Below are 27,087 nucleotides of genomic sequence, written 5' to 3'. Positions count from 1 at the left end.
AATAAAAATAAATACATACATACATAAATAAAAATTTTTAAAAAGGCCACTAAGGGATGAGACATAATTCAGAAGTCAGCAGTCAAGAGACCAAACTGGACATACAATACACAGCAGAGACCAGCAGAAATGAAGGGCATGGTATATGAGATGGTTGCCTTCCTGCAGACATTAAGGACTGATAAATAAATGCTACAGCTAGGCAACAATTTTAAAATGAGGTCAGGGAGGAGGAGCATAGCACTGTTCAGTTGACAGTTTATCAGGTATTTATGTTGAAAAAATAGACTTAAAGAGATCTGAGATACTGTTCTAAACAAGTTAAATGTGACCAAAACTACACCCGCCACCACCTGCCCAGACACATATTCACACATTACTATCCAAGTAACAGGTGGGACTCAGGAGGAAGATTAGAACAGGTATAAAAAATAAAAAACCTTTTCTTTCTTTTTCTTGCCTAACTGCTCTGATTATGAACTTCAGTAAGTGATGAATAGAAGTGGTAAAAACAGCATCCTTGCCTTGTTCTGAATCTTAAGGAGAAGGTTTCAGTCTTTCAACATTGAGCATGACGTTCACTGTGGGTTTTTCATATATGACTTTATTATGACAACTCAGTTTCCCACTATTCCTAGTTTGTTGAGTTTTTTCACCATAAAACATGTTAAATTTTGTCAAATGCCTTGTCTGGATTGAGATGATCATGCTTCCCCCCCCCCTTTCATTTATCCTATTAATGTGATGTATTAGATTGATTGATTTAAGTATACTGAATCCTTCTTTCATTCCAGGAATAAATACCACTTGGTCATAGTCATTGATTATGTTAATATGCTGCTGAATTTAGTTTGCTATTATTTTGTTGAGAATTTTTACATCAATGTTCATAAAGGATATTAGTCGCACTCTCTTTTCTTGTATCTTTGTCTGGCTTTGGTATCATGGTAAAGCCGACCTCTAAAATGAGTTGCATAATGTTTCCTCTTTTTCAATTTTTTGGAAAAGTTTGAGAAAGATTGGTGTTAGTTTTTTAAACATTTGGTAAAATTTATTGATGAAGCTAACAGATCTGGGGCTTTCCTTTGCTGAAAAATTCATGATTACAGATTCCTTCTCACTAGTTACAGGACTATTTAGATATTTTATTTCTTCAGGTTTGGTCTTAGAAGGCTTTAGGTTTCTAGAGATTTGTACATTTTTTCTAGTTTATGCAATATGTTGGAATACAATTGCTCATAGCATTCTCTCATAATCTTTTCATTTCATAGAACTGACAGTAAGGTACCCACTTTCATTTCTGATTTTAGTACTTTGAGTCTTCTTTCTTAATTTTCTTAGTTCATGTAACTAAGAGTTCATACATTTTCTTGATGTTTTCAAAGAACCAACTTTTGATTTTATTAATTTTTCTCTATTGTTTTTATATTGTCTATTGTGTTTATCTCTGCTGTAATCAGTACTATTTCCTTCTTTCTGCTAACTTTTGGTTTAGTTTTTCTTTTTCTAGTTCCATAAGTTGCAAAGTTAGGTTACTGATTTGAGATTTTTTTGTTTTGTAATATGAGTAGCTATCTATTTTCCCTTTAGCATTATTTTTGATGTGTTCCATAATTTTTGGTATGTTGTCTTTATTTTCATTGGTCTCTAAGTATTCTCTAATTTTCTTTTTGATTTCTTCTTTGATCCAGTGGCTGCTTAAAAGTGTGTTGTTTAATTTCCACAAATTGTAAGTTTTATAGTTCTCCCTGTATTATTGATTTCTAACTTTAGCCTATTGGGGTCAGACATTTTGTATAATATCTATCTTTTTAAGTGTTTTAAGATACTGAGAATCTGTGGCCTAACATATACTCTATCTTGGAAAATACCTCATGTACACATGAGACGAATTCATATTCTGTTGTTGGATAGAGTGTTCCGTACATGTCTATTAGATCTAGTTGGTTTGCTGTATTGTTCAAGTTCTCTATTTTCTTACTGGCTGTTCTATCCATTATTCAGAGTGAGGTTTTGAAGTCTTTAATGATTATTGTAGAACTGTCTATTTCTCTCTTTAATTCTGCCATTTTTTGCTCTATATATTTTGATGGTCAGTTATTAAATATGTAAATGCTTATAATTATTACACATTCTTGCTGTATTGAACCCTTTATTAATATACAATATTCTTTGGCTTTTGTAAAATTTTGTATTTAAGTCTATTTAGTCTGAAATTAGTATAGCCAATAATAATAGTCTTCCTTTGGTTATTATTTGCATGAATTATCACTTTCCATCTTTCCATTACAACCGATTTGTGTCTCTAGATTCAAGTGAGCCTCTAGTAGACAGCTTAAAATTGGGACATATACTTTTATGCATTCTGTCAATTTCTCTCTTTTCATTGGAGAGTTTAATTTATTTATTTTTAAAGTAATGACTGATAAAGATAAAACTTACTTTTGTCATTTTACTGTTTTGTATATGACTGATAACTTTTTTGTTGATTATTCTCTCCATTAATGTCTTCTTTCATGGGTTTTTTTTTTTTTGAATTTTAGTAGAAAATATTTAAATTCTTTTCTCATTTTCTTTTATGTATATCCTATAGCTATTTTTTTGTGTGTGACTATCATGAGGATTGCATCAAACATCCTAAAATTGAAACAGTAATTTGAATTTACACAAGCTTAACTTCAAAAACATTCAAAAACTTTGCTCCTTTAACAGCTCTTTCAGTTGCTCAGGTCACAAAATTTACATCTTTATACACTGAGTCCAAAAACATAATTTAATAATTTAAATATTAATCTCTTAAATTATGCTGAAAACAGAACGTGGTTACAAACCAAAGTTACCATAACACTAGCTTTTAGACTAATATATTTTTTAAATGTATTGGTCTGTTAAATAATGTAGAAAACAAAAAGTAAAGTTTCATATCATTGTTACACTAACACTAGCTTTTGTAAATTCCCACATATTTACCTTTACTGAAATCCTTAGTTATTTATTTCTTCATACAGCTTCAAGTTATTGTCTAGTGTTCTTTTATTTCAACTTGCAGGCTTCACTTTAGCATTTTCTTCAGTAAAGGTTTACTGGTAATAAACTTCCTCATATTTTTATCTGCGAATATCTTAATTTCTCTGTCAACTGTGAGGAACAATTTTGCCTGACATTTAATTCTTGATTTTTTTTTTTTTTTTTGACACTTTGATATATTAGCCCATTGACTTCTGGCCTTCAAAGTCTCTAATGAGACATCTGCTTATAAACTTACAAAGTACTCCTTGTATGTGATGAGTTGCTTCTCTCTTGCTGTATTGAAAATTCTGATTTTTAACAGTTTGATTGTAATGTATCGCGGTTTGAGTCTCTTTGAGTTCATCCTACTTGGACTTTGTTGAGCTTCTTGAATAACTGTTTTCATGTTTTTCATCAACATTGCAAAGTTTTCAGCCTTTATTTCTTCACATATAATTTCCTCCCATTTCTGTTTCTTTTCCCCTTCTGGGACTTCCAAAATGTCTATGATGGTCTGCTTGATGTTGTCCCACAAGTCTCTTAGTCTCTCTCTGTTCATTTTTCTTCAAACTCTCTCTTTTTTTTCTTCATTTCCAGACAATAATTTACATTGTTCTTTCTTAAAGTTTGATGATTCTTTCTTCTGCCTGCTCAAATTTGCCATTGAATCTCTCTAGAAAATTTTTCACCTTTCATTTCAGTTGTTACACTTTTCAGCTTCAGAATTTCTTCCATTAATTCATATTGAAACTCTTCTTTTGGTATCATTTTAGGTTTTCCCTCTATGTTTCCATTATGTTTATACATCTTTTGTCTTTTTCCATATCTTCCTTTATTTCCTTTAGCATTTTTAAGACAACTGTTCTGAAGTTTTTGTCCAGCAGATGCACCATCATGTTTTTTCAGGGACAGTTTTTCTTTGCATGTATTTTTTTTTTTTCCTTTGAATGAATCATGTTTTCGTGTATTCGTATGCCTTGTGATTTTGTTGTTGAAAGCTGGATATATGAATCTAATAATGTGGTAACTTTGAAAATAGATTTCCCCCTTCTTCAGTGTTTGCTGTATTTTTTTTTTAATTGTTGTAGGCTGTCTCTTTGCTGCGGATAGGACTGAGGTATAAATTTAAGATTTTCTCCAGTCTTTTCCAAACCTACTCCTTCTCCTGGATATGTGTGATGACTTTCTAAATTCCCCAATGTATATGATTACTTTTGAATTTTCTAGTCTTCAATATGTGGCTCCCAAAAGGGGAAAATGAATAAAATAAAGATGGAGGGATGCATCATCCCTTTAAATTCTCTGGAAGTCATTTCAGACAGAGGGGGAGAGGCTTTCAATAATGGTAGGAGGTGCCACAACAATGGCCCCTGTCTCTTTGCCTGCACCTCTGTGATCAGAAGCAGCAATCAGTGATCACAGCATAAATCCCCAACATCTGGGGGACAGGGTCCTTAGTATCTACCCTCACTCTTGCAAGATGTGTACAGGTTGTCCCAGGGGAATGTGCATAGCTGCCTGCCATGGTGCTGGGGGTGGAGAATGGGTAGCTGGTATTGTAATAAGAGTGGAAATTGAATGGAATTAAGTGTAATGTACTATCCAAGCATTCCCCTGAAATTTGCAAGCTTTCAATAGACTCCGGAATTCCAAAATAGTTATATCAGACAGATTCTCCCAGTACAATGGTTGTTAAGATGAGGAGACAGATTTCTGCTGCTTCCTACTCTGCCATTTTCCCAGAATCCTCTCCTAAGTTTCTTTTTATTTTGGATAAATAAGCTCTCCTTCACTTTTGCTACTATTGGCTAGGCTTCTTGTTACTTACAGTCACATTCCAAAAGATTAATGCTGTTATTGACTGTTAATCAAATTGTTGCATAAAAATATAATCAAGTTTGCCTAGATTTTCCACTAAAATGTTTTTTTAATTCAAATTGGTTTGACTTGGTTTAGTTCATAAGCAAGGACTTTTACATGGCACCTTCTAAAAAGAGAAAGTATTGTACATATTACTTCAAGTGAAAAAAGAAATATGAATACTGAGGGGTTTTCTATAAGCTATTGTTATAAATAGATTAGGCAAAGTGAAAACTGCTTACAAAACTAACAACACATGCAATTTTTAATAAAAACCTATTTTAGCTAAAATGTAAAAACATTGGAATAAAGAATGATGGCAGCTTGCTGAAGGAATTTGGCAACTTGAAAAATTTGCAGTGACTTCAAATATATTTAAATATTTATTAAATAAAGATATGATTTTATCTGTACTCATGATAGCTAAGGAAATACAATTATTTATTTATTTATGTATTCTTTCATTCATTCATTCAATCATTTATTCTGGCAGCTCTCTGGTATGTGCATTTGAACCCTTGATCTTGGTGTTACAACACTACACTATAAACAAGTAAGCTATCTATCCAGCCCTAAACATTTATAACAATAAATTACATGATATATTTAACTTATATAGACTTTTCAACTATTACTGGCAAACTAAATTTAGAAAAACATATATGAAAATCAGATTAAATTTCCTCAAAATTTTCTACCAAAAAATTAACAATGACCAGTAGAATGTGAGCTTTTTTCTTCCCCATCCCCATTTTGTGGTAGTAGGGGAAGTAATTTTTCATCACAAAATTTTCAAATCTATCCTGGCAATTAGTTTCACACAAATTGATGGTAAACATTTTGATTCAAATAAAATCCATCCACCTGTGGTCTGTATTCATTAAATATCTATCTGTCTTGAAGCCCGTGATTATTAAGGTTAAAAGACTAATTTTACTATTATTCTTCAAAGAATACATAATTCTTCAAAAAAAAAAAATACATAAATTTAAGTATTTATACAAGAGAAGTGCTACCAGAATGTGAGAATATCACTTTTATGTCATCACTTTCTTCTTCAGGAATCAACTATATATTCCCACATATAAATATATCTCTAAAATTATATTATAAATAATGAAATAAATTAAAGAAAATCATTTGTTTGAAAAATACATGTTTTGGTCTCTACTCGTATTCTAAATACTCCAAAATATCAGAATTTTAAAGCTTAATGACACCTTATTGATCATAAGAATGAGAAAATAGGAACCTAGAAATGCTAAGTGACCTGACGGAGGAGAATTAAAGTACATCAGGAAACTACTGAAAAAATGCCTTAGAAAGAATGAAAACACTAGTTATAACACAGAACTTATCAGTAGATTGTGAGTATGCTAGATATCTAAGTATACTATTTATTTTCCATCTGTTCCCTTGTTTTATTTATAAGGCCAGACTTAAAACAACCTAGCTAACATCATTACTGATTTATTCAGTTCTGATTTGTAATATGATATGTCTCAAAGCTATGTACTAACTTTTTTTTTTTTTCTTTCTTAATGGTTGGTCTGAATGTTCCTTCTTAATTTCACTTCACTCTAATTATATCCCTTATTCTATGCTAAACAATTCCTCCTCCTCCTCAGATATTTTCCCCTCAGTTACTGTCTAGCCAAATTACACATTAAACTTTTGTTATAGGTCAAGTTTTTCAATTATTTCCTTCTAGAGGATCTCACTGACTTCTTTACATACATCTAACACAGGCACACTGTAATAATCAGAGGTACTGCATATATACCAATTCATCATAGGTTTTATTTTTCTTCATTCTTCCATTATCTAAATATCTTATATTAGCTATTTCTTAAAACTGTTTAGTATATTTTATTTTCTACGTATAGTTCTTTAATGTCTGAAAAATGTTAAATAGTTTATTATGGCTAGATCATAATTATCAAATTTAATTAATTATCCCCATTTATTTTATCATTTTTAATTCAGATTATTAAGGAATCAATCTTCTATATTTTTATTAAGATAATTTTTTTTTCCAGAAATCCTCCTCAAATTAATGTGAGGGGTACATCATCATATGCCCCTAGCCAAGGTAATATATATATCAAAGTCATTTCAAAATCATGCACAGGAGATATGTTGCTATTTGAATTGGGTGAACATTGCTTATACATCTACACTATATCTGAAATTATTTTCAGACAGCAGCACTAAGTTAGCACATAAGCACTTGATAAATGAAAAAAATGCATAAATCATGGCATAGAAACTATGAAAAAACAATTACTAACAACCAAAATAATACAATACATAGAAATCAGGATGCTAGTAGTTTAGAACAGGGAAGTTTGAAGAATACAGACCAATGAATTTAAAACACTCTGGAATGAGTAAAAACTTTATTTATTCTTAAAACTGATTTTAAGATCCAGAGGAAACAGAATTAACCTTCTCTTGAATTATGGGCCTATTACACCACTTAGATCATCAAGGATTACTCAGGATTCTGAGCGGAATCAATCAAATCAGTGTCCTAAGTGCTTAAAGATATTTATCCACAAAACCAATTCCCTACTCCCACCTCCACAAAAGTGACATCAAGGAGAAGAGATTACAACATAGTAAAATTTCCAGAACGCATCTCATAGTGCTGTGTGTGCAGATGAAAGACACAACGGAATACTTACTAGAATAAAGTGATTTCATTTCCTACATCAATCGGGTAAAAATGCTGACCACAAATATCTGTTGTGTCAAGTCAAAGGTTGCAATGTTGTAACAGAGTGTAGGTGCCTAAGAGCCCTTTGAGAAAAGAGCACTTCTCCTAGCAATTCTAAGAAGTTGTTCCAGGTGAGAAAGATTAATTCATGACTGTAATAAATTGTTTTAGAGTACAAGACTATAAGACTCTCTAAGTTTCTTTAACACGATTTTTATAAGCCTGTTCCAGAGAGCATACTCACCCCGTCCGGTCTGCCATCTGAAGCTGTGATGATCAGAATGTAGCGATCAGTGCTCTCCCTGTCCAGTGCTTTGCCTAAGGTTAGAATCCCAGTACTAGTGACAGAGAAAACGAACAAAGAAATAAGACACAAAAAGACAATATGTCACAAGAGAGTCTTCATACGATAGTGAACTACTCTTGATAGGTTTGTCTCCCTCAGCAATCATAGTCTGAGTATTTAAGATGGATGACACCAGGATTCATACTGATAATTGAGAAAACTTTCAAGGCTGTCAGGCTTCTTAGCCATAATGATAAATTGCAAAACTGAATGAGATAACTGAGTTGATTCTCTAGCCTCCAGGGGAATAAAAAATAAAATAGAACAATAAAAAAACACACATGCACAAAAAAATATGTTTAACTCATTCCAGAAAGAATGGTATCAATCATGTTTGCGACTATTTCAAGGTAAAAGACTCCATTTTTCTTTAGCAGTCTCAAAATATTCTTAGTCAACGAATGCTTTCTTATAACTAATCTGTATCAACTTCCAGTTCATTGTTACACACATGTCCATTATGGAAATACAGACCATCTAAATTGCATCTTTGACAAAGCCCGTGGATAAAAGCTTATTTTTTCTTCTTTCCTAATTTCAAAATAATAGAAGCTCATACTGAAAAATTAGAAAATAAAGAGAATTTTTTTGATTATAGAAATTATGTTTATTTTTGTAATATTTCTTTTTGTTCTATTTTATAACGACATTTAAATATATAATTGTTTTCATAAAAGGAATCAGGCTGTATATTTTATATTCTTTTGAAGAAAATATAATTTTATTAACACGCACTCTCTCATTTTATAATTTGTAAAGATGAACTCTTTGTGAAACACTAACAATATTATCATTTTGTTATTTTTTTGAGATTTAGGCAGTTCTTAATTTAACTTATATATAATGGGAAATGAACATTTGGCCAAATTCCTATACTTAGAATATTTTTATTACTATTCCTTATTCATTACCATGAATACATGCTTCCAGATATTTATTTTCTTTGATAACAGTTTGATTATTTGTATTACTCTCTAAAACAAGTTCAATAAATACTTATTATATTTTACAATCTGACACTCACTGTACATGACATTTTAAATATGCCCTAGCAAGTGTCTAGTAAAATATTTAGTATGAACTAAAATATTTATCAAATATAAAAACGTAATTTGTTTCTGATTGATAAAAAGCTCTCATTTTAAGGTAAGTGCTTATATTGTAAAGGTGGAAGTTAAATTCACACCCCGCATATGGTAGTTAAGTACAAAGAGGTAAAGCCAATGAATCAAAGTAAGAGTCACAGTTACTCCATTTATTTAATTTTATTGTTGATATTGACATGGACATTAAAAAGTTCTAAACATATGGTATGACTGAAAAAATGACTTTACTTCTTGTATATTTTAAAAATGTTTTGTCAAATAGCTGGAAAAGAATTCCCAGAGTATGTTTACAACTATAAGGTTTGGATCAACTTCTTACACTGCAGATGGTTCATATAATCTCATTTTAAAATGACATTCAAAGAGAAAAGTAAGGCATTTCTTGCTACTGAGATTTACTCACAAGCAACTTAAGAAATAGGAAATCTGAAAACAGCTGCAGTAAAATGAAAGAAAGAAAATCGGATTATTGTTTCCCCCCCATTAAGGTCTCTATGTTCCTATATTCCTCCTCTATATTCTTGCATATTAAATTGGAAAATTATTAAAAATTTGTACAATATTCCTTTTTAGGGCCATATTACACATACACTGCCAATTTTTTATGGTCTGATGATTATGATGTATATACTCCATTGCTTGAGATGATATGTGCTTTGTGACTCAATGTACTAGCAATTACATGGGATATCTGGGACACAAGAGAAGGAGGAAGAAATTAGGTAGTGCGTTTTGCTATTCATAGCTGAAAAACTAGTTTATGAGTACACATGAGCATTTTTTCACAAAATCCCAGAAATAACTGGCAAAGAGGAGTCGTATTATTGGCTGAGTAGAGGCTATCAGGCCAGGATTCATTGGGCTACATTTAGAAATGCAATAGATTTTGTAAGTTCATATATTAAAAGTATATAAGTATCATTTCTGATAAAACATCAATAATAGTGTTACTTAAATTTTATGGGATTGAAAATATATTGCACAGGAGTGATGTCAGTGAAAATGTTAAAGTAGACAGCTCCAAGAGACGGCCTTGTCACAAAAACATTGAAAAATAAAAATCAAGCAGGTAAGGTAAGAACCAACTTTGATGGAACTCTGGAAAACAGTGAAAGGTTTACAGCATTGAAATGAAGACAGAATACAAAAAAAAAAAAAAAAAAAAAAAGCAGCTTAGGTATGGTAGAAACACTATGTGGTATTTTTACTTGTCTTTGTTCCACCCTCTCCCTGCCTCAGGTTGGTCTTGAAAATGGTAGTCAGCATTCCCAGTGTGGCACTCTGGTCCCTATTTCTGGAGGAAGCAAAGCTAGAATTGTGGTGGTCTATTCTAACCTACCTGGAGCATGTCTGAAAAAATGGTACTTTTTTTTGTTTTGCCAAACTCAGAACTCACACAAGGCAGAAAAGCAGTGGACATTCCTCTAAAACACTGAAAGGCAAGGAATAAACCACAGCCACCTGAGGCAAAAGATAAAGACTGAGGCATATCACAGAGAGCCAAAAACGTGGTAGGAAAGCCTGGGTAGAGAGTTTCTTGGAAATTAGAGCATCTGAAAGTGTACTGGGGAATATATAGGCCACAGAATTGAGAGTCCACAAATAAACCCGTATATCTATGGCCAATTGATTTTCAACAAGGATGCCAAGATCATTCAATAGGGGAAAAAAAAAATCGTCTCTTCAACAAATAGTGCTGGGGGGCTGGCCCCATGGCGCAATCGGGAGAGTGCAGCGCTTGGTAGCTCAGCGGCGCTCCCGCCACGGGTTCGGATCCTTTACAGGAGTGGCCAGTGAGCTCACTGGTTGAGTGCGGTGTGGGCGACACCAAGCCAAGGGTTGCGATCCCCTTATCGGTCACAAAAAGACAAAAAAACCCAAATAGTGCTGGGGCAATTGGAAATCTGCATGCAAAATAATTAAATTAGACTACCTTTCACCATATAAAAAAATTAACTCAGAATGAATCAACAATCTAATTATAAGAACTGAAACCAAAAATCTCGTAGATAAAAACATAGGGATAAATCTTCATGATCTTGTATTTGGCAATAAATTCTTAGATATGACATCAAATGCACAGGGTACAAAAAGAAAAATAGGTATATCGGACTTTATCAACATTTTTAAATCTTTTGTGTATCAAAAGATATTACCATGAAAGTAAAAACACAACCTACACAATGGGAGAAAATATTTTTGAATCATCTGATAAGGGTTTGGTTTCCAGAATATATAAGGGACTCTTACAACTCAAGAACAAAAAGACAAATCGGTTAAAAAAAGTAGGCAAAGAATTTGAATAGACATTTTTCCAAAGAAGATATACAAATGGCCAACAAGCACATGAAAAGATGTTCAACATTATTAGTCATCAGGGAAATGAAAATTAAAACCACAGTGAAGTACCACTTCATACCCACTATGAAATTTATAATTAAAAAAAAACAAAGAAACAAACAAACAAACAAAAAATAGAAAAAAAAAAAAAAAGGGGCTGGCCAGTTAGCTCACTTGGGAGAACATGGTGCCAATAACACTAGGGTCAAGGGTTCAGATCCCTTTATCAGCCATCTGCTAAAAAAAAAAAAAAAAAAGAAAAGAAAAGAAAAGAAAAGAAAAATATTGGTAAAGATGCAAAGAAATTGCAAACATGTGTCAGTTCCTCAAAAAGTTAAAACACAGAATTACAATATGCTCCAGCAATTCTACTCCCGAGTATATACTCAAAAAACAAAAATGAAAATGAAAACAAAACAAATCTAAAAACGGGCACTTAAATACATATACATATATATGTTCATAGCGGCAGTAGAAAAACAGTCCAAATTCCCATCAATTTATGAAAGGGTAAACAACTTGTTGTCTATTCATACAATGGCATACTATGCAGCCATGAGAAAGAATGAAGTGCTGATACATGCTGCAACGTGGATGAATTCTGTAAAATTAGGCTAAGTGAAAGAAGCCAGACACAAATAGTCATACATTATATGATTTAATTTATAAAAAAAATATCAAGAGTAGGTAAATCCATAGAGAGAGAACACAGATTGGTAGTTGCCGGAAGCTGAAGGTACGAGGGAGTAGAGAACACTTTCTTAATGGATTCAGGTTTGTTTGTTTGTTTTTTGGAGTGATGAAGATATTCTGGAACTAGATAGAATTGGTAGTTGTATGACATTGTGAATCTACTAAATGCTACTGAATTGTTCACTTTAAAATAGTTAATTTCATGCCTTGTGAATTTCATCTCAATTACATTAATTATATTGCACAGAATATATATAATTATATTGCACTAAACTTGAGGGCTACATTCCTGAAATGTATTGTGCTTGACAAAATCAAGCTCTTTTAGACAATAAGATTTGCATAAGCATAAAAATAGTGCTCAAAATTTGTTTTAAAAATTATTTAAAAAATGTAAATAGAAAGTAGTAGAGGATATCTAATTCCAAACCATCCAAACTGCCAGAATTTAAAGTCTGCTTCTATATGTAACCATTTTCCTAAATTGCATTGATTACTAGGAAAAATTACAGCAGCATTATTACAGACTGAGAGAGATCACCTCATATTTTATGGTATGTAGGCTATGCTTCCTTTAAACTTTGTCAGTAAGTTCTACAAGTTGTGTCTTAACATTGTTTACACTTGCAAGAGTCTGAGACTTCACATATTTATCACGTTGCTTTGGACACCATGTTTCGGGCCTTGTAATGATATTTAGAGGTGTTAGAGTGTACTTCAGAATATGAGGTGCTTCAAGTTTGGCATGGAATTCCATGTTAAATAGTGATTGATGATTAATAAATGCAGACCAATAGAGCTAAGTATTGATAGCAATTTAGGGAAAAGATGATGGTTGCATGAACTAAAATGGCAGAGTAAAAAGTGTGAGAAGTAGTTTGATTCAAAGATATATTTTTAAAGTGGAAGTGAGCTACTAGGAAGGAAAATGCATATTATCTTTCTTATACATTATTTAAACTTCAACAGGATCATAAAATTCAAACTGATTTGAAAAACATAATCAAGCTTTAAATTTAATGTCAAAAATGAGTTAGTTAACAGTAGAAAACAATTAAAATGTCAGTGAAGAAAAAAATTCCTCAAGTAAAATTTGAATAAGAGACAAAAATAATTTTTGGAAATTCTCTTTTTTAGCATTTGGCTTTCAAGTGCTACATCACATACCCTATGCTACAATAATGAAAATCCAGAATAATCTGAGAGATGGCAATTTCTCAGCCTCCTGTGATAAATAACTTACATATTTTGCCACCATATTTATAGGGGAATTTACTTTACATTTTATTTAGATGTTTACTTATTTATGGATGTTAGCTAAATAAACATTTGCTGAATCATATGCAACTATTAACCCAGATACTATGAAAAGTTATTAAAATAATGTGTTTTACCACAGAATCATACAGATTATGATACAGATTTGGACTTTTAATATGTAGTAGTACTAAATGATTTTATAACCAATGTTTATGTTTTTTAAAGAACCAAGGCCTTTTTTTCAGAGTGAGTTCTTTTCTTGGCTATGTGAATAACCCAGTTTATTAAAATGTATAACAATCCAGTATTTTGTGAAACCACACTAATATTGACATGATTATTCATCACTACTAATATTTTTTTTAAAGAGTTACAGGAAACATTTTGGCATGGTTTTATTTCAATGAAAGAAAATAAAATAGTGGTATAATGATGCTTATTACTAGCATTTGCAGTATGGCATAAATAATATAGTAAAGTAAATAATAAATATGCAACTTTTTTGGTTTGTTTTAAGATGGAAAATGTAAACGAAACACTATCTGTATGTATTGAAATATCTGATAAAGTAGAATATTGTGTATTTTCTGTTGTTTTCTGAGAGAATACATAATTATTTAAATCCTCGAAAGTTACAGAATAGTGGTGCAAATTTGCATGAGAATCCCGGAAGTTTCAAAGAGGGTGGCTGTTGAAATGTCAGTGATTTTTGCCAATTTCAAGTCACTGAAATGTATTGCTAATGATCTAGGCTAGCCTATTAATGTCACTGGGAGTAACGGAAATGAGATGGCCGAAATAAAATGACCATAAAATAGAAGCAATGGGCTCAGTGTATTGAACCCTGAATCAAGGATAATCATCATGGGATCATGCAACCATAGCAGAAACCTGCCCTGCTTTAGCTTTCCTGGAAGCAGTTTGCATCTTAAAGAGATGGCTTTCTGAGGTGACCTAAGGGCTGTAATGTTAAGTACTGTGGTCAATTTAGACAAAGAAGATACTGCACTGACATCTTGTACACCTTGGAGAACTTCTGTGACCCAGCCAGTATCTTTTTCATTTCAAAAACAGAGATGAAAGAAACACTAGAAAAACACTTGCCAGGGAAGAAGCACAAATAGAGAATTTCTTTGGTAAACTGATGTCTCATTAGATTTTACAACCAGCAATTGGAAAATTCTTCGGCATTGAGGGAAAACTATATAAGAACAGGAAGGGGAATCCTTAAAAGAGAGAAACCTGGCTTCCTGCTTACCAGGGCAGGTGAAAGCTTCATTGTTGTCTTTTTCTCTTTTTTTAAACAGCTTTATTAACATATACTTTGCATACCATAAAATTCACCCATTTGAAGTGTACAGTTCAATGATTTTTACTGTATTCACAGAGTTGTTCAACCATCACCACAATTAATTTTAGAATATTTTCAATGTTGTTTCTTTTCGCAGTCAATCCCCATTCTCTCCCACCCCTCATTCTCAAACACTAGCCTACTTTCTGTCTTTATAGATTTGTCTGTTCTGAATATTTCATACAAATGGAATCCTACAATATATGTTCTCTTGTGAGGGACATTTCACTTAGCATAATGTTTTCAGGGTTCACCCATGTTGTAGCATGATTCAGTATTTCATTCCCTTTGATTGCTAATTAATAATTTATTGTATGAGTACACAATATTTTGTTTATCCATTCATCTGTAATTGGACATTTCAGTTGTTTCCATTTTCTATGCTGTCAGGCCTTAAAAACTAACAGCCATCTTAAGTGACATTACAAGCGGCGCCATTATGGGCCCACAAGGGCGAATTAACATGGCAGCCTAAGACGGCGCCGGGAGGAATTAGGGTGGGAATGTGTGCAGGAACCTTGCCTTAGCCCTTATTGGCCAAATACGTGCTTCCGCACTCGTGAACACTGTGTGGTTGCAATAGCTAGGCATTGAGACAGGATGCATACTCTTGACCGTTAAGCTGATAGGATTATGTTAAAACCTCCCCTCCCCATCTGCCTATAAAAGCAAGTGCTTGTGCGATAATAAACCGAACAGCTCGACAGAACACCCCCCCACCCCCCGCGTCTGAGTGTCCTTTAATGGGCTGTTTGGGGCCGGCGGCTGTGCTCACCTGTCTTCACGGCTCTCTTCCCCAGTCTCCTCCCAATGGGGACCAGAGGGAAAGAGGAATCCCGGCCATTCGCTCGCCCATCAAAAGGAACGAGGCTAGGGCTGTTCGGGTAGGCCGGCAGCGGACCCAACACTATACTATTATAAAGAATTCTGTTATAAACACGTCTGTGCAAGTTTTTATGTAGACGTATGTTTACATTTCTCTTGCGTAGATATGAGTAGAATTGCTGGGTTATATGGTAACTCTATTTTTAACATTTAGAGGAAATGCTAAACTATTTTCCAAAGTGCATGTTTTATATTCTCACTGGAAATATCTGAGGATTCCAATATCTCCACATCATCACCTATACCTGTTATTGCCTTTCTTTTTTATTATAGTTATTCTAAGTGAGTGAGAAGCAGTATCTCTTCATAGCTTTAATTTGCGTTTTCCTGATGACTAATGACTATGAGAATACTTCCATGTGTTTATTGGCCATTCATATATCTTTTTAGAGAAATGTCTACTCAAATCTTTTGCTCATTTTGTACTCATTTTTATTGGGTTATTTCTTTTTTTATTATTTTTGAGTTATAATAGTTCTTTACAGATTCTTGATACATGTTATTTATAATGTTATTTTAAGATACTTTTTCTCAATGTGTGGGTTGTCTTTGACTTTAATGATGGTGTCCCTTGAAAAACATTTTTTTTTAAATTGATGAAGTCCAATTTATCAATCTTCTCAGTCACTTGTGCATTTGGTGTGAGATAGAGATCCAACATCATTCTTTTGTATGTTTTCCCAACTTCATTTGTTGAAAAGACAATTCTTTCCAGATTGGATCATCTTGGCTCCTTATTTGGAAATCAGTTGATCATAAATGTTAGGAGTTATTTCTGGATTCTTAAACCTATCCCAGTCATCTATATGTGTATTCTAATGTCAATATGACACAGTCTCCATTAAAGCGTCCCTTTAAAAAATTTTCTTTCTTTAATGGTGATTATAAATTGTAGGAAATTCATGATTCTGATATCCCCATTGGGGAAAATTTTAAATAGTTAAGCTTTTCCCTTTTAAAATATCACTGTGTTTATCTTTAAAATCTAAATGTCTGGGAAATACTGTTTTTGTCTAGGTTTCCCAGGTAGTACTAACTCATGGTTGTGAAATCTTATTCAGTGTAAAATTGCAGGTGTTCCTCAGAAGACCAAATGACCCACGCATGGTTCTCTTGATCTGACATTATGTACCATGTGTTCCTTAGACTGAAGAATAACTTACTTGTCAAAGCTTTTACTTTGCAATAATCATGGGCCAGGTTTATATTTCCATTCTTTCTGGAAGTAAAATCTCCCATGATTACACAGAAAACAGCAAAGCGGTAGGAAGCACAGCTCTTTAGCAACCAGCCACCTGTAACAGCAGAACAGCTGCCTTGCTATTGCAGAGGGGAAGCAAATGATCTCTTTAGAAACACAAATATCTTCTTTTAATGCCTGCTCCCATTATTTCTGATATATATTTATATTTCACATTATTTCTGATATGTTCAGAGATATAAGTAGAATGATGTTGATCTATACCCCAAATAGGTTTAGCATGGACATGCATTTAAAAAAGAAAATGCTTTTACCTTTTTTAGAATATACCTACATTAATCAGAAATTGAAGGGTGGACTTTATGCATCTTAAATGTGTTTGTAACACATCTTGCCTTACAAGATTCCCTTTGAATGAACAGTTTAGTGCTAAGTTACTCTTTGCAGAAATGCCCTTGTCATTATGAGTAGCAGACAACTTTAAAGGGATCTAATTAATCCCAGGTTATGCCTGCAAATAAAATGTTTCCACCTCAGTGGATTTTACCAAGTACAAATGTTTAAAATAAATAAATAGTCTCCCGGGTAAGATTTCCAGGTTCAGAATTATCTCCCAGCTCTCATTAACATTCATAGAAAAAAAAAAAAAAAAAGGTAAAATAAAACTACAAACAGCTGAAAGCCTCTGATTAGAAGTCTGTTCTTTTGCTAATAATACATTGTTTAACATTTAAAAAGAGAAAAAAAATCAAATTAGAAATCATTTTTAACTTACGTTTCTGAAAGATTAAAAACTCGCTGAGGATCTCCATTCTCAATGGCATATGTTATTGGATCTCCCTCTCGATCAGTTGCCTTCAGAGATAAAATATAATTCAGTTGTCAAGTAATTGATGTGGTTTCTATTCAGTACAGAGTAATACAGAAACCTGAAACTAACAGCACAGAATATCCATGATACTTTTAAAAAATAAAGACCAAAACATGGCCTAATGGCAAGATAAAAAATAAAGAATCTCATATTTGATTCTGGCATTTTGAATATACACATAATATTAGCTGGTGGAGAAATACAGTAATGGTTTTCCCAAGGTCTACTTCTTAAATGTAATGTAATGTAATTAATTAATTTTATTTTACATTTTATTTAATTTTATATGAGTCTATCTTGATAATTTAAACAAATGTGTTAAACTCTACTCTACATAAATGTTTACAGTAGCAAAAGGTTTGAAGCATATTGTTTTGTTTTCTGTTTAGAATATATCAAGATAATAATTCAAATCAGCAAAACTTTCTGGTTAAGAATCCTGAATCTGGAGCCAGAATGACTGAATTCAAAATTGGGCTCCATTTACCAATTGTGATTATTTCTCAATTCCTTCATTTATAAAGTAAGGAATATAAAATTACAAATGTTAATAGATGTTGAGTGGTTTAGTTGAAATAATTTATGTCAAGACATATAGAATAACATCTGGTACGTTGCAAGCTTTATATAAATATTAACCTTTTTTGTTGGTGTTTTCTTCTCTCTCTTGCTAAAGCCAGAGAAAACAAAACCTACAGCTTCTGACATTGAGTTCTGGGTTTTTCTTGCCCAAAATAAAGACATACATCCTACTTTGTGGCACTGGAGTCTGGGGTTTGACCTCCAAAAACATCCAATAATTTCCTTTTCCAATGAGTCATTGAATCCACTTATGGAAGACACAGATGAAAAAAAAAAAAATCTGAATGCTGTGTGAGGGATATGATGTCAGAGGGATCTCCCTAAGGATGACCCTAGGAGTAGAGGAAATATCTGATAAAGGGCTAGATTAATTTTACTTATAGGTTACTGGCCTGCCAGAAACAACAGTCTCTGCATTGACAGGCAAAGCCCTGGAGATGGCAGGACCTAAGAAAAGGGTAGTTGTGAGTGTTCCTTTAGGTAACTGGACAGTAACTGTCCCAGCCATAAGAACCTAAGTGTGAAATCTCATATCCAGATGGGCAGGAAGGCACTGTTTCTACTGGTAGATCAGATGGCTTTGACATAGATTACATAGCCCTGGTCATTGAACGTCCTTATTAGCTACCACAATGGATTGGTGGCCAGAAGCCTCTCTTGGACCACATAAACCCAGAGTCCATGGACAACTGAAAGTAACAATTCAGTTAGTAATAAACTACTGAATATTTACTACATGCCAGGCTCTGTGAGAAAAGTGTTGCAGGATTATTTATTTAATCTGTGCCTCACAAAAGTGCCCCATGCATGAAATACTTTCTTCACGTGGCTCCCTTGACATTATATTCCCCTGCTTTTAATCTCACATTATTGGAAAATCTTCTCATTTTCCTTTGCTGATTTCTCCTCATTTATAAGGCTTTTGTACATTGGATTGCTCCAAAGGTTGCTCCTTGAACTTCCTATATTTTATCACTTCATCCAATAGTTCAGCATTAAATACTATCTGCCTGCTGAAGAATCACATTCTCATATCTACAGGCCAACCCTTTCCCCTGAGTTTCAGACTTATACCCAATTGCCTACTTGAATCCCCAGTTAGATAAATAATAAGCCTTCCCATTTAAAATGTTAAAACCCCAAGTCCTGATCTCCTCCCAACCCCAATCCACCATGAAAAAGACAAAACAACGTGTTGCTTTCACAAGCTTCACGAACTCCACAAATATCAACTCCATCGTCCTACTTTCTCAGACCTTGTATCTTGACTCCCGCTGCTTACTCTTACTATCCAATGTAACCCATCAGCAAATCTCACTGGATCAACCTAGAATAGTTGCTGTAACTGGCTGCATCTGAATTCCTTCCTACCATCTTCCTCTTGGATTACAGTAATAGCCATTTTACTAGCAGCCCTGTTTTGTTCCTTGTGTCCTCACTACAGTCAAATTTTAACAAAACAGACAAAATGACCATTTTAACCAGTCAGGGATTTTATTTCTTTTGGGTAAAACCTATTTCATTTACCTACACACAATTTAAAAAATGCACACAATAAGATTGATAGTTGATTCTTGTTAATTCCCTCTTGTTTTCTGTTCTTTGCTAGATATAATGGAACTACAAATTCTGATAGCGAACTTTTTGAAGAAACAGGATTACACTATATCTAGAGACTATATTTTATCACTAAAATGCTTACCATAATTAAGATTTGATTATGTGGGTATATGTGCCCTAAATATATTTCCACATGCATAAATTTTAAAATAGTTTTCTACATATGAATTTAACCAAACATCTCAAAATAACTGCTTACTATGTGTCAGAAACTACATTAAAATTGTGCATGCCTTGCCTCGTTTAAGCCTTACAGTAGCATTATTGGTAAACAGAAAATGTGAAAGATTGAAATTATATTTCTATTTCCACCACCATTCCTATTAGAGTTCTCTACTGTTTACTCAATTAAATGAATTATTAATTATTAAATAAACTTAATTGTTATCTAGAGATAATAATCACTGTTTCATCTTGAAAAAAGAGATTATAGTGTGATTTAATGTTTTCAATAATATAACAGACAGGAACTACTCTTCCTTGGTGCAAAAACATTTCTTATATCTTCATTTTTGATAAATTGAGTCAAATCCAAGCCCCTTCTTCAAGGTCTTAGAGAAGTACGATAGCAGGATAGCAGTTATCTTCTTTGGGCTTATCATGGAGTTTACCAGGCAGTGTCTGGAACCAGCTACTTAAGTTCCAGACCCAGATGTACCATTTCCTATCAGGCAAGGTACCTTATTACAAAATGAAGATAATAATAATAATAACACTTACTGTATTCACTCATTAATTCAACAAATATTTATTGAACATCTACACTATATTAACTACTGGACCTTCAGCAGTGAACAACACAGACAAAAATCCTGCCCTTATAAGGCTTACATTGCCATGGGGGAAAAAAAGAAATAAATGAAATAATTAATTCACATATATTTTTATCAGATCCTTATAAGTGTTGCTAAAATATAAAATAACTCACAATGAACATATAGGGAGGGCAGGGTGAAGATGTGCGCTTTTATAGAAGTGATCAGGACAACTGTACTGAAAATGTGAAATTTTGGCAAACCTTTGCAAAAGGTGAGAGAGCAAGTCACATGGGGAAGAACATTCCAGGTGGAGAGCACAGCAAGTGAAAAGGCCATGAGGTGGAAACTTGCCTAATGAGTATGAGGAACAGGAGGAAGTTTAGCAAGTGGAAGACTAGCTATTCAGTTTTTTTTAAGATTTTTTTTTTTTTTGGAACCTGGCCGGTATGGGGATCAGAACCTGTGACATGGTGTTATAAGGCTGTGTTCTAGCCAACAGAGCTAACCAGCCAGCCCCACTCCTTAACTTTGTTTGGCCATTTAAAAACCGCAGATTAAATAACTGAATTATGCTTACTTTGGATAGCTGGCAAGTAATGGAATTTAGCCATTGGTTTGCTGATAAATGTGTAACAACATGATTGAGGTTAAAGTTAGTCTTTCCTTTAATTTTTGCTTGAAGGACAAGTAATACCTTTAAAAGTCAAAGCAACTACTTTTTCTAGTCTAATCAGATTATTTACTGCATTTGAATTTGAGTCAGTGATTTTTCAAAAGCACCAATAGGAGCACAAAAGTATTTATACAAGGATGCAATGTTCTTAGACAATGGAAAATGGAAATTTTGAAAACAAAAACAAATTTTCTCTAAACTAATATTCTGTTCATGTTAAAGATGACCACAGCCATCAAATGCCATCTGGTAGAGCACACTTTATGCTCACAGAATGATTCTATACATTTCACAGGACATCAAGACAAAGCACCTAACCTTAGGGATTCTAAAATAGGTAAAAGTCAATGGATTTAGATGATCTTTTCTTTTCTCACTTAGGCAAACAAGTTCTGATTTATGTTATTAAACTACTTGAGAGCAAGAACTGAAGCTTTCAATTTGGTACAACAGTGTTTCCAAAAATATGTGTGTGTGCACTACTGGTGTTAAATTGTTGGCCCTTTAAACAAAATGTTTTTTTGTTTGTTTTTTTTTGTCTTTTTTTGTGACCAGTAAGGGGATCGCAACCCTTGGCTTGGTGTCGTCCGCACCGTGCTGAGCCAGTGAGCGCACCGGCCATCTCTATATAGGATCTGAACCCGCGGCAGGAGTGCCGCTGCACTCCCAGTGCCGCACTCTCCCGAGTGAGCCACGGGGTTAGCCCTAAACAAAATGTTAATATTTATGAATATAATTAAATGTTAATTAATGCATAATTCTATTTATGTCAACTACGCCATTTTGTCATTCATAATTTGGATATGACATTTCATTTTTGAAATAAGTTCATTTAAAAAAAAGTCAGTTTAATCAATATTCAAAAAAAGTAAATAATATAATACATAATATGCAAATATAACATATCTAAACATGTAAATTTAGCTAAATATACAATGACAAAAATATACAAATGATTCAAAATGCAAGGATGTTGGGAAATGACATATGAGAAGGTCGTAGGTCTCCAAACACCTCCTTTTCAATGTTGGTATTGATTAATCATCTTTTGCTCAAGAGGCCAAATAAAATGCTTTATGTTAGGAGTGCATAGCAGAATCTCTGCTGGCTGTGTCAGAAACGACTTTACATCCAGAGAAATTTGTGTAAATTAAGAAAACTTTATAAGCAAACGTACCTGGACTTTGGCTAGATTTAGGGAGAATCTATGGAAAGTCCAGTCTCAAAAACTTTTGTTGCAAAAGTGGGTAACCTTGAGACACAAAGGGATTTAATCCATTCTAAAATGGGCCTGCAGCTCTAATTTCATCCAGGACCCAAGAAACAATCAACAAAATAAACTTAGAACTAATGCACATATTCAGAGTAACCCATTCAAATAATGACAGTTACCACTTTTATCCCTATTATGTATTAGGCACTGTACCAAATCTCATTTAATCCTCAAAACAATCTTATCTGGTGAGCACCATGATCCCTTTTTTACAGATGATAAAATCTAAGCTTAAAAAGTTAAAGAATTTGTCAAAGTCTACACACTATTAACTATAGAAGCATAATTCAAACACTCTGCCCTCTGGAAATCAATTTCTATCATGAGAAAAACCCTCTATATCCTAAACTTCTCTCAACGTTCCCTTCACTTTCTTGCTTGAACCAAAACCAAGCTCTCCATGAAAAGCCTAATTCCCCTACATCATTTCTAAGTGGTGAGCCTCACAATAGCTTTCTTGTTCTTCATTGCCACTTCCAGATCATTCTTCTGAAAACTTCCCAGCTTTGACTCTCATACCGTAAGGATTAGGCTATATTAATTGCTATACTTTCCTGTTAAAGTTGTATTCTACACTGTTTATTATCCCTCTCGTGTTTTCTCATTGTCAATCTCTTTCCAATGTCAATGTTTTAAATAGTACTTAAATGTTCAAGACTTCGGTTGTGCATTTCTAGCCCATACCTCTTCCCCAAACTTACATTCAACTGCTTAATCAATAGCTTCTATTGCATTTTGCTACAAGATGCTAAATAATGGAATACCATTTTCTCACACTCTGGAGGCTAAGTCCAAGAACAAGGCACTTTCAGATCCCGGGGTCTGGTGAGGGTGCCCTTCCAGCCTTGCAGATGGTTGTCTTCTCAGTATTCATTCACATTTTGGATAGCAGAGAGCTCTGTTTTCTTCATCCCCTGTCATGGTACTAATACCATTAATACCAATTACCACCCTCATGACCTAATTATCATGCAGAGGACCTATCTACAAATACTATCACATTGACAATGTGGATTTCAACATAAGAATTTTGGAAGGGCACAAGCATTTAGTCCATAGCTGATGTCAAGAAGACATTTCAAATTTAATAGGACCGAAATTGAATTACTCTTCCTCTGGCAGACTTTTTATTCTGGTTAATGGTAATTCAATCTTTCCAGTTGCTCAGATTATATCTTAATAGACATTCTTAACTTCTACCTCCTGTCCCATATCCCATTAATAAACAAATCATGTAGTTTCTACCTCCAAAATAAAGCCATATTGAAATCACTTCTCGTCATTTCTAGAAATATCATGATATAGCAAATACCATGACATAGCAAATCATTTAATCTCCGTAATTTCTCACATGCTTCCGCCATAAACTATTCTCAATGTGGCACACAGAAAATTTTAAACTTAAATTTTAAATTTTAAGTTTGTATATGTCACTGCTATACTCAAATTTTTCCAGTGATACCTAATACCAATTAGAATAATTATATCCACTCCTCCCCCATTGATGGATGACTTCATTCCTACTACTCTTCCCCTCTATTACTTTACTCCAGTCCAACTAGTATCTTTGCTTTTCCTCAAACAACCTAGCAAGTCTGAACTTCAGGGACTTGCCCTCTTCTCACCTTCTTCAACTCTTTGCTCTAATGTCACGTTCTCTGTGAAACTATCACTGATTAAATTATAATTCCTCATGCACTACCTCTCCACTTTTCCTCCTGTATTATTTTCCAGTGCTCTTAACATCTTATACAATTCCATATAACTTATTTATATATTTTGTTAATTTTCTTCTTTCCCTACTAGAATGGAGGTTCCACGAAAGCAGAGAATTTTTGTCTATTTTGTTTACTAATATATCCTAGCATTTAGAGTTGTCACAGTAGGAACATAATGTGTATTCGTAATGCAGTCCCTGCAAAGTCATTAATCTTAAAAATCAAGTTATAATGCGGGAAATGGACAAGGAAATGCTAGAAAAGTAAAAAAGGAACGTAGAGAGAAGATACAGGTCTCTCACTTTTCACGTGTTCATTGAGAAGCATGAATCTTCACATCCCAGAAGGGGAAGGTATAATAAACTCTGGCTTCTTCCTGATTCATGAGATTGAGAGAATAAACTGAGCCTAAGAGACTCAGTCCTAACTCTGTTCTGTATACACACGTTCTTTTCCCCAGGGTGTTGAAAGACATGCCTTAGCACTTCCTAGGACTGAGAGAGCAAATTTAAGGCACTGAGGGAAGAATAGCATCCCAGTTGTCTCTTGTAATTCAGTCAACTGTATTTATAGTAAACAAAAATTATGCTTTGTTCTTCATTGTACATACTTCATATCTCTCTCTTAATTGCTTCCAAACTTGAAATAGAAAAGGAGGTGTGTGTGTGTGTGTGTGAATGTGTGTGTGTGTGTGTGTGTGTGTGTGTGTGAATGTGTGTGTCTTATTTTACATGAAGAATACATGTCCTATTTCAAAACACATTCCAAAGAGGGTAGTAGAGAACATTTCATTCAGGGCACACTGATATAAATACCTCAGTTATCTTTATCTACAACTACCCAAAGATTTCCTTATTACTCTAATTATTATCAGATATGAGTATTCATTGCTAAAATGAATGGCTCAAAATAAAATGGATTATATGAACAGAGTGTATAAAAACAGGGACCACTTATTCATTTGAAATGGTGACCACAAATTGGTTCCATAAGTGGGGGTTCAACCCAGTGATTCAGAGTCTTGTATTGTCCAATTCAAACTATAACATTACTCTGAGTCCTGTCTCTAGAATACTATTTAGTTTATTTAAAGTGAACTTAAATGTAAAGTGTTGGAAGGTACATAAAAGGACAAAGCTTCCTTGCTACTAAATAGATGTGTATGTAGTATAATTTGGCCAGAGACATACTTTTCTAAGCCCCTACCAAGGTTGTGGCAGAGAATGTTAGGCCTCTGCTCACTCTACATGTCTTTGGCTACCAATAATTGTAGAGAGAATCTAATTATTATGGAAAGAAATTTGGCTTTAGTCAGTTTATAATGCTCAACATTTGATAGTAAACCAAGTAGGTGGAATTCAGAGCAACATTTTTAAAGTTACATTATAGCTTTCTATGAGATGGTTCTTCTTCAAGATTATATAAATCTTTTTTATTAGACCTGTGGAAATCAGAGACTTACAAGGGCATATATTTAAATTCATGGACTTTAGTTCAAAGGTCTCTCAAGCCCTTCCTCAAATCCTACTCACTCTTCTAACTAGTTAGGCTTCCCAGTCTTCAGCACATGAAAACCAGTTTTCAAAAGAAGTTGAGTTAACTACAGTCAAGCAAACAGAATGAAATAAGTATATAGCCAATGGTTTGACAGCATTGAGTGAAGTAGACAGACAACGTACCTTAAAAAAGATAGACAAGATAAGCATAGTTATTAGAGGTTAATGGTCTATTAAACTTTCCCACATCACAGCACTGTCTGTGGATATAAATATTGAATCCAAATTAGGAACTACCAGTTACACAGTATATCGAATTCAACAGACAAAACCAAAATGAAACAAAAGAAAACATTTATTGAGCACCCATCTTAGACAAAATATTTACTTCTAGGAATCAGGGATGATAAGAGAGTTCTTCAAAAAGTTCATGGAAAGATTCATATTATATTTCAATTCTATCTTCCCATGAATTTTTTAAAGCACCTGCATATAAAGGTATGCAAGACAGTCCCTACCTTTGAGAAAATTGAGCCATTTGTGAAATTAAAAGTGAGGAAGAGTTAGACAGGGTTCAGTGTACTCTGGTTAACTAGCACTTGTAAAAATAACCCAGGGCTAGTAACCATAAGATTCAGGGCCTAATCCTTATTCTCTTACTTTTAGCCACCTGAACGAGGATATGTCATTATATCTATTTTCTCAGTCATATAATGGGGCATATACTTTATGTAATTGATGTAGAATCAGATAATAGATGTTTAGGAAACTCTAGAATTCTATTCAAGGAATTAATTTAAGTTGATAGTTAAGATCTTAGAAGTAAAGCTATTTCTTATTTGACTGAGATTGCTCAATTTAAATTATAATTCTTCAGTTAAAAAATAGTGTAAAAGTAGGTATAAGGTTTAAGTAACACGAAATTTGAGCAAAATTTTAGAATAATGCTAAAGAATATGCTATATTTATATTTATAACCATAGATACCAATAAAAATATCTTCTGCAGACACAACAATCACAACAACAACAACAACAACAAAAAAAAAAGATCTTGGGCTTTGGAACAAAGAAAAAAAGGAATACAACCGGGCTCTGTTACTTAGTAGCTATGTCGTTTTGGGCAAGTAACTTAACATATTTAAGTTTCAGTGACTCCACCTGTGATGTTGAAATAAAATGGTATTCAACTCAAGGATGTCATGGTAATTAAATAAAATAGTGCATGTTTAAGATGCAGCTTAGTGCATAGTATGCACTTAATAAACACTTACTATTGGTGTTAATATTTAGAAAGAAGAAAATGCACAGCAGATTTAAGAACCAA

General features: G+C 33.4%; 1 protein-coding gene across 10 annotated transcripts in view; it reads right to left on the bottom strand.

Moving 5' to 3' along the window:
• The window catches only part of PCDH15 (protocadherin related 15), an 801,855-nt gene that overhangs the window by 259,944 nt on the left and 514,824 nt on the right, over nucleotides 1-27,087 (bottom strand). For all 10 annotated transcript variants that reach the window (XM_063103018.1, XM_063103019.1, XM_063103017.1 and 7 more), the window contains 2 exons: nucleotides 17,546-17,625; nucleotides 7,833-7,926 (listed from right to left, as the gene is read on the bottom strand). In XM_063103018.1, coding sequence (XP_062959088.1) covers nucleotides 7,833-7,926; nucleotides 17,546-17,625 — 174 coding nt within the window. The remainder of the gene's footprint in view (nucleotides 1-7,832; nucleotides 7,927-17,545; nucleotides 17,626-27,087) is intronic.

Source organism: Cynocephalus volans, chromosome 7, assembly GCF_027409185.1.
Source record: "Cynocephalus volans isolate mCynVol1 chromosome 7, mCynVol1.pri, whole genome shotgun sequence".
Taxonomy (NCBI): Eukaryota; Metazoa; Chordata; class Mammalia; order Dermoptera; family Cynocephalidae; genus Cynocephalus; species Cynocephalus volans.
The sequence above is the reverse complement of the archived record's forward strand: the minus strand, read 5'-3'. Positions and strand labels throughout refer to the sequence as shown.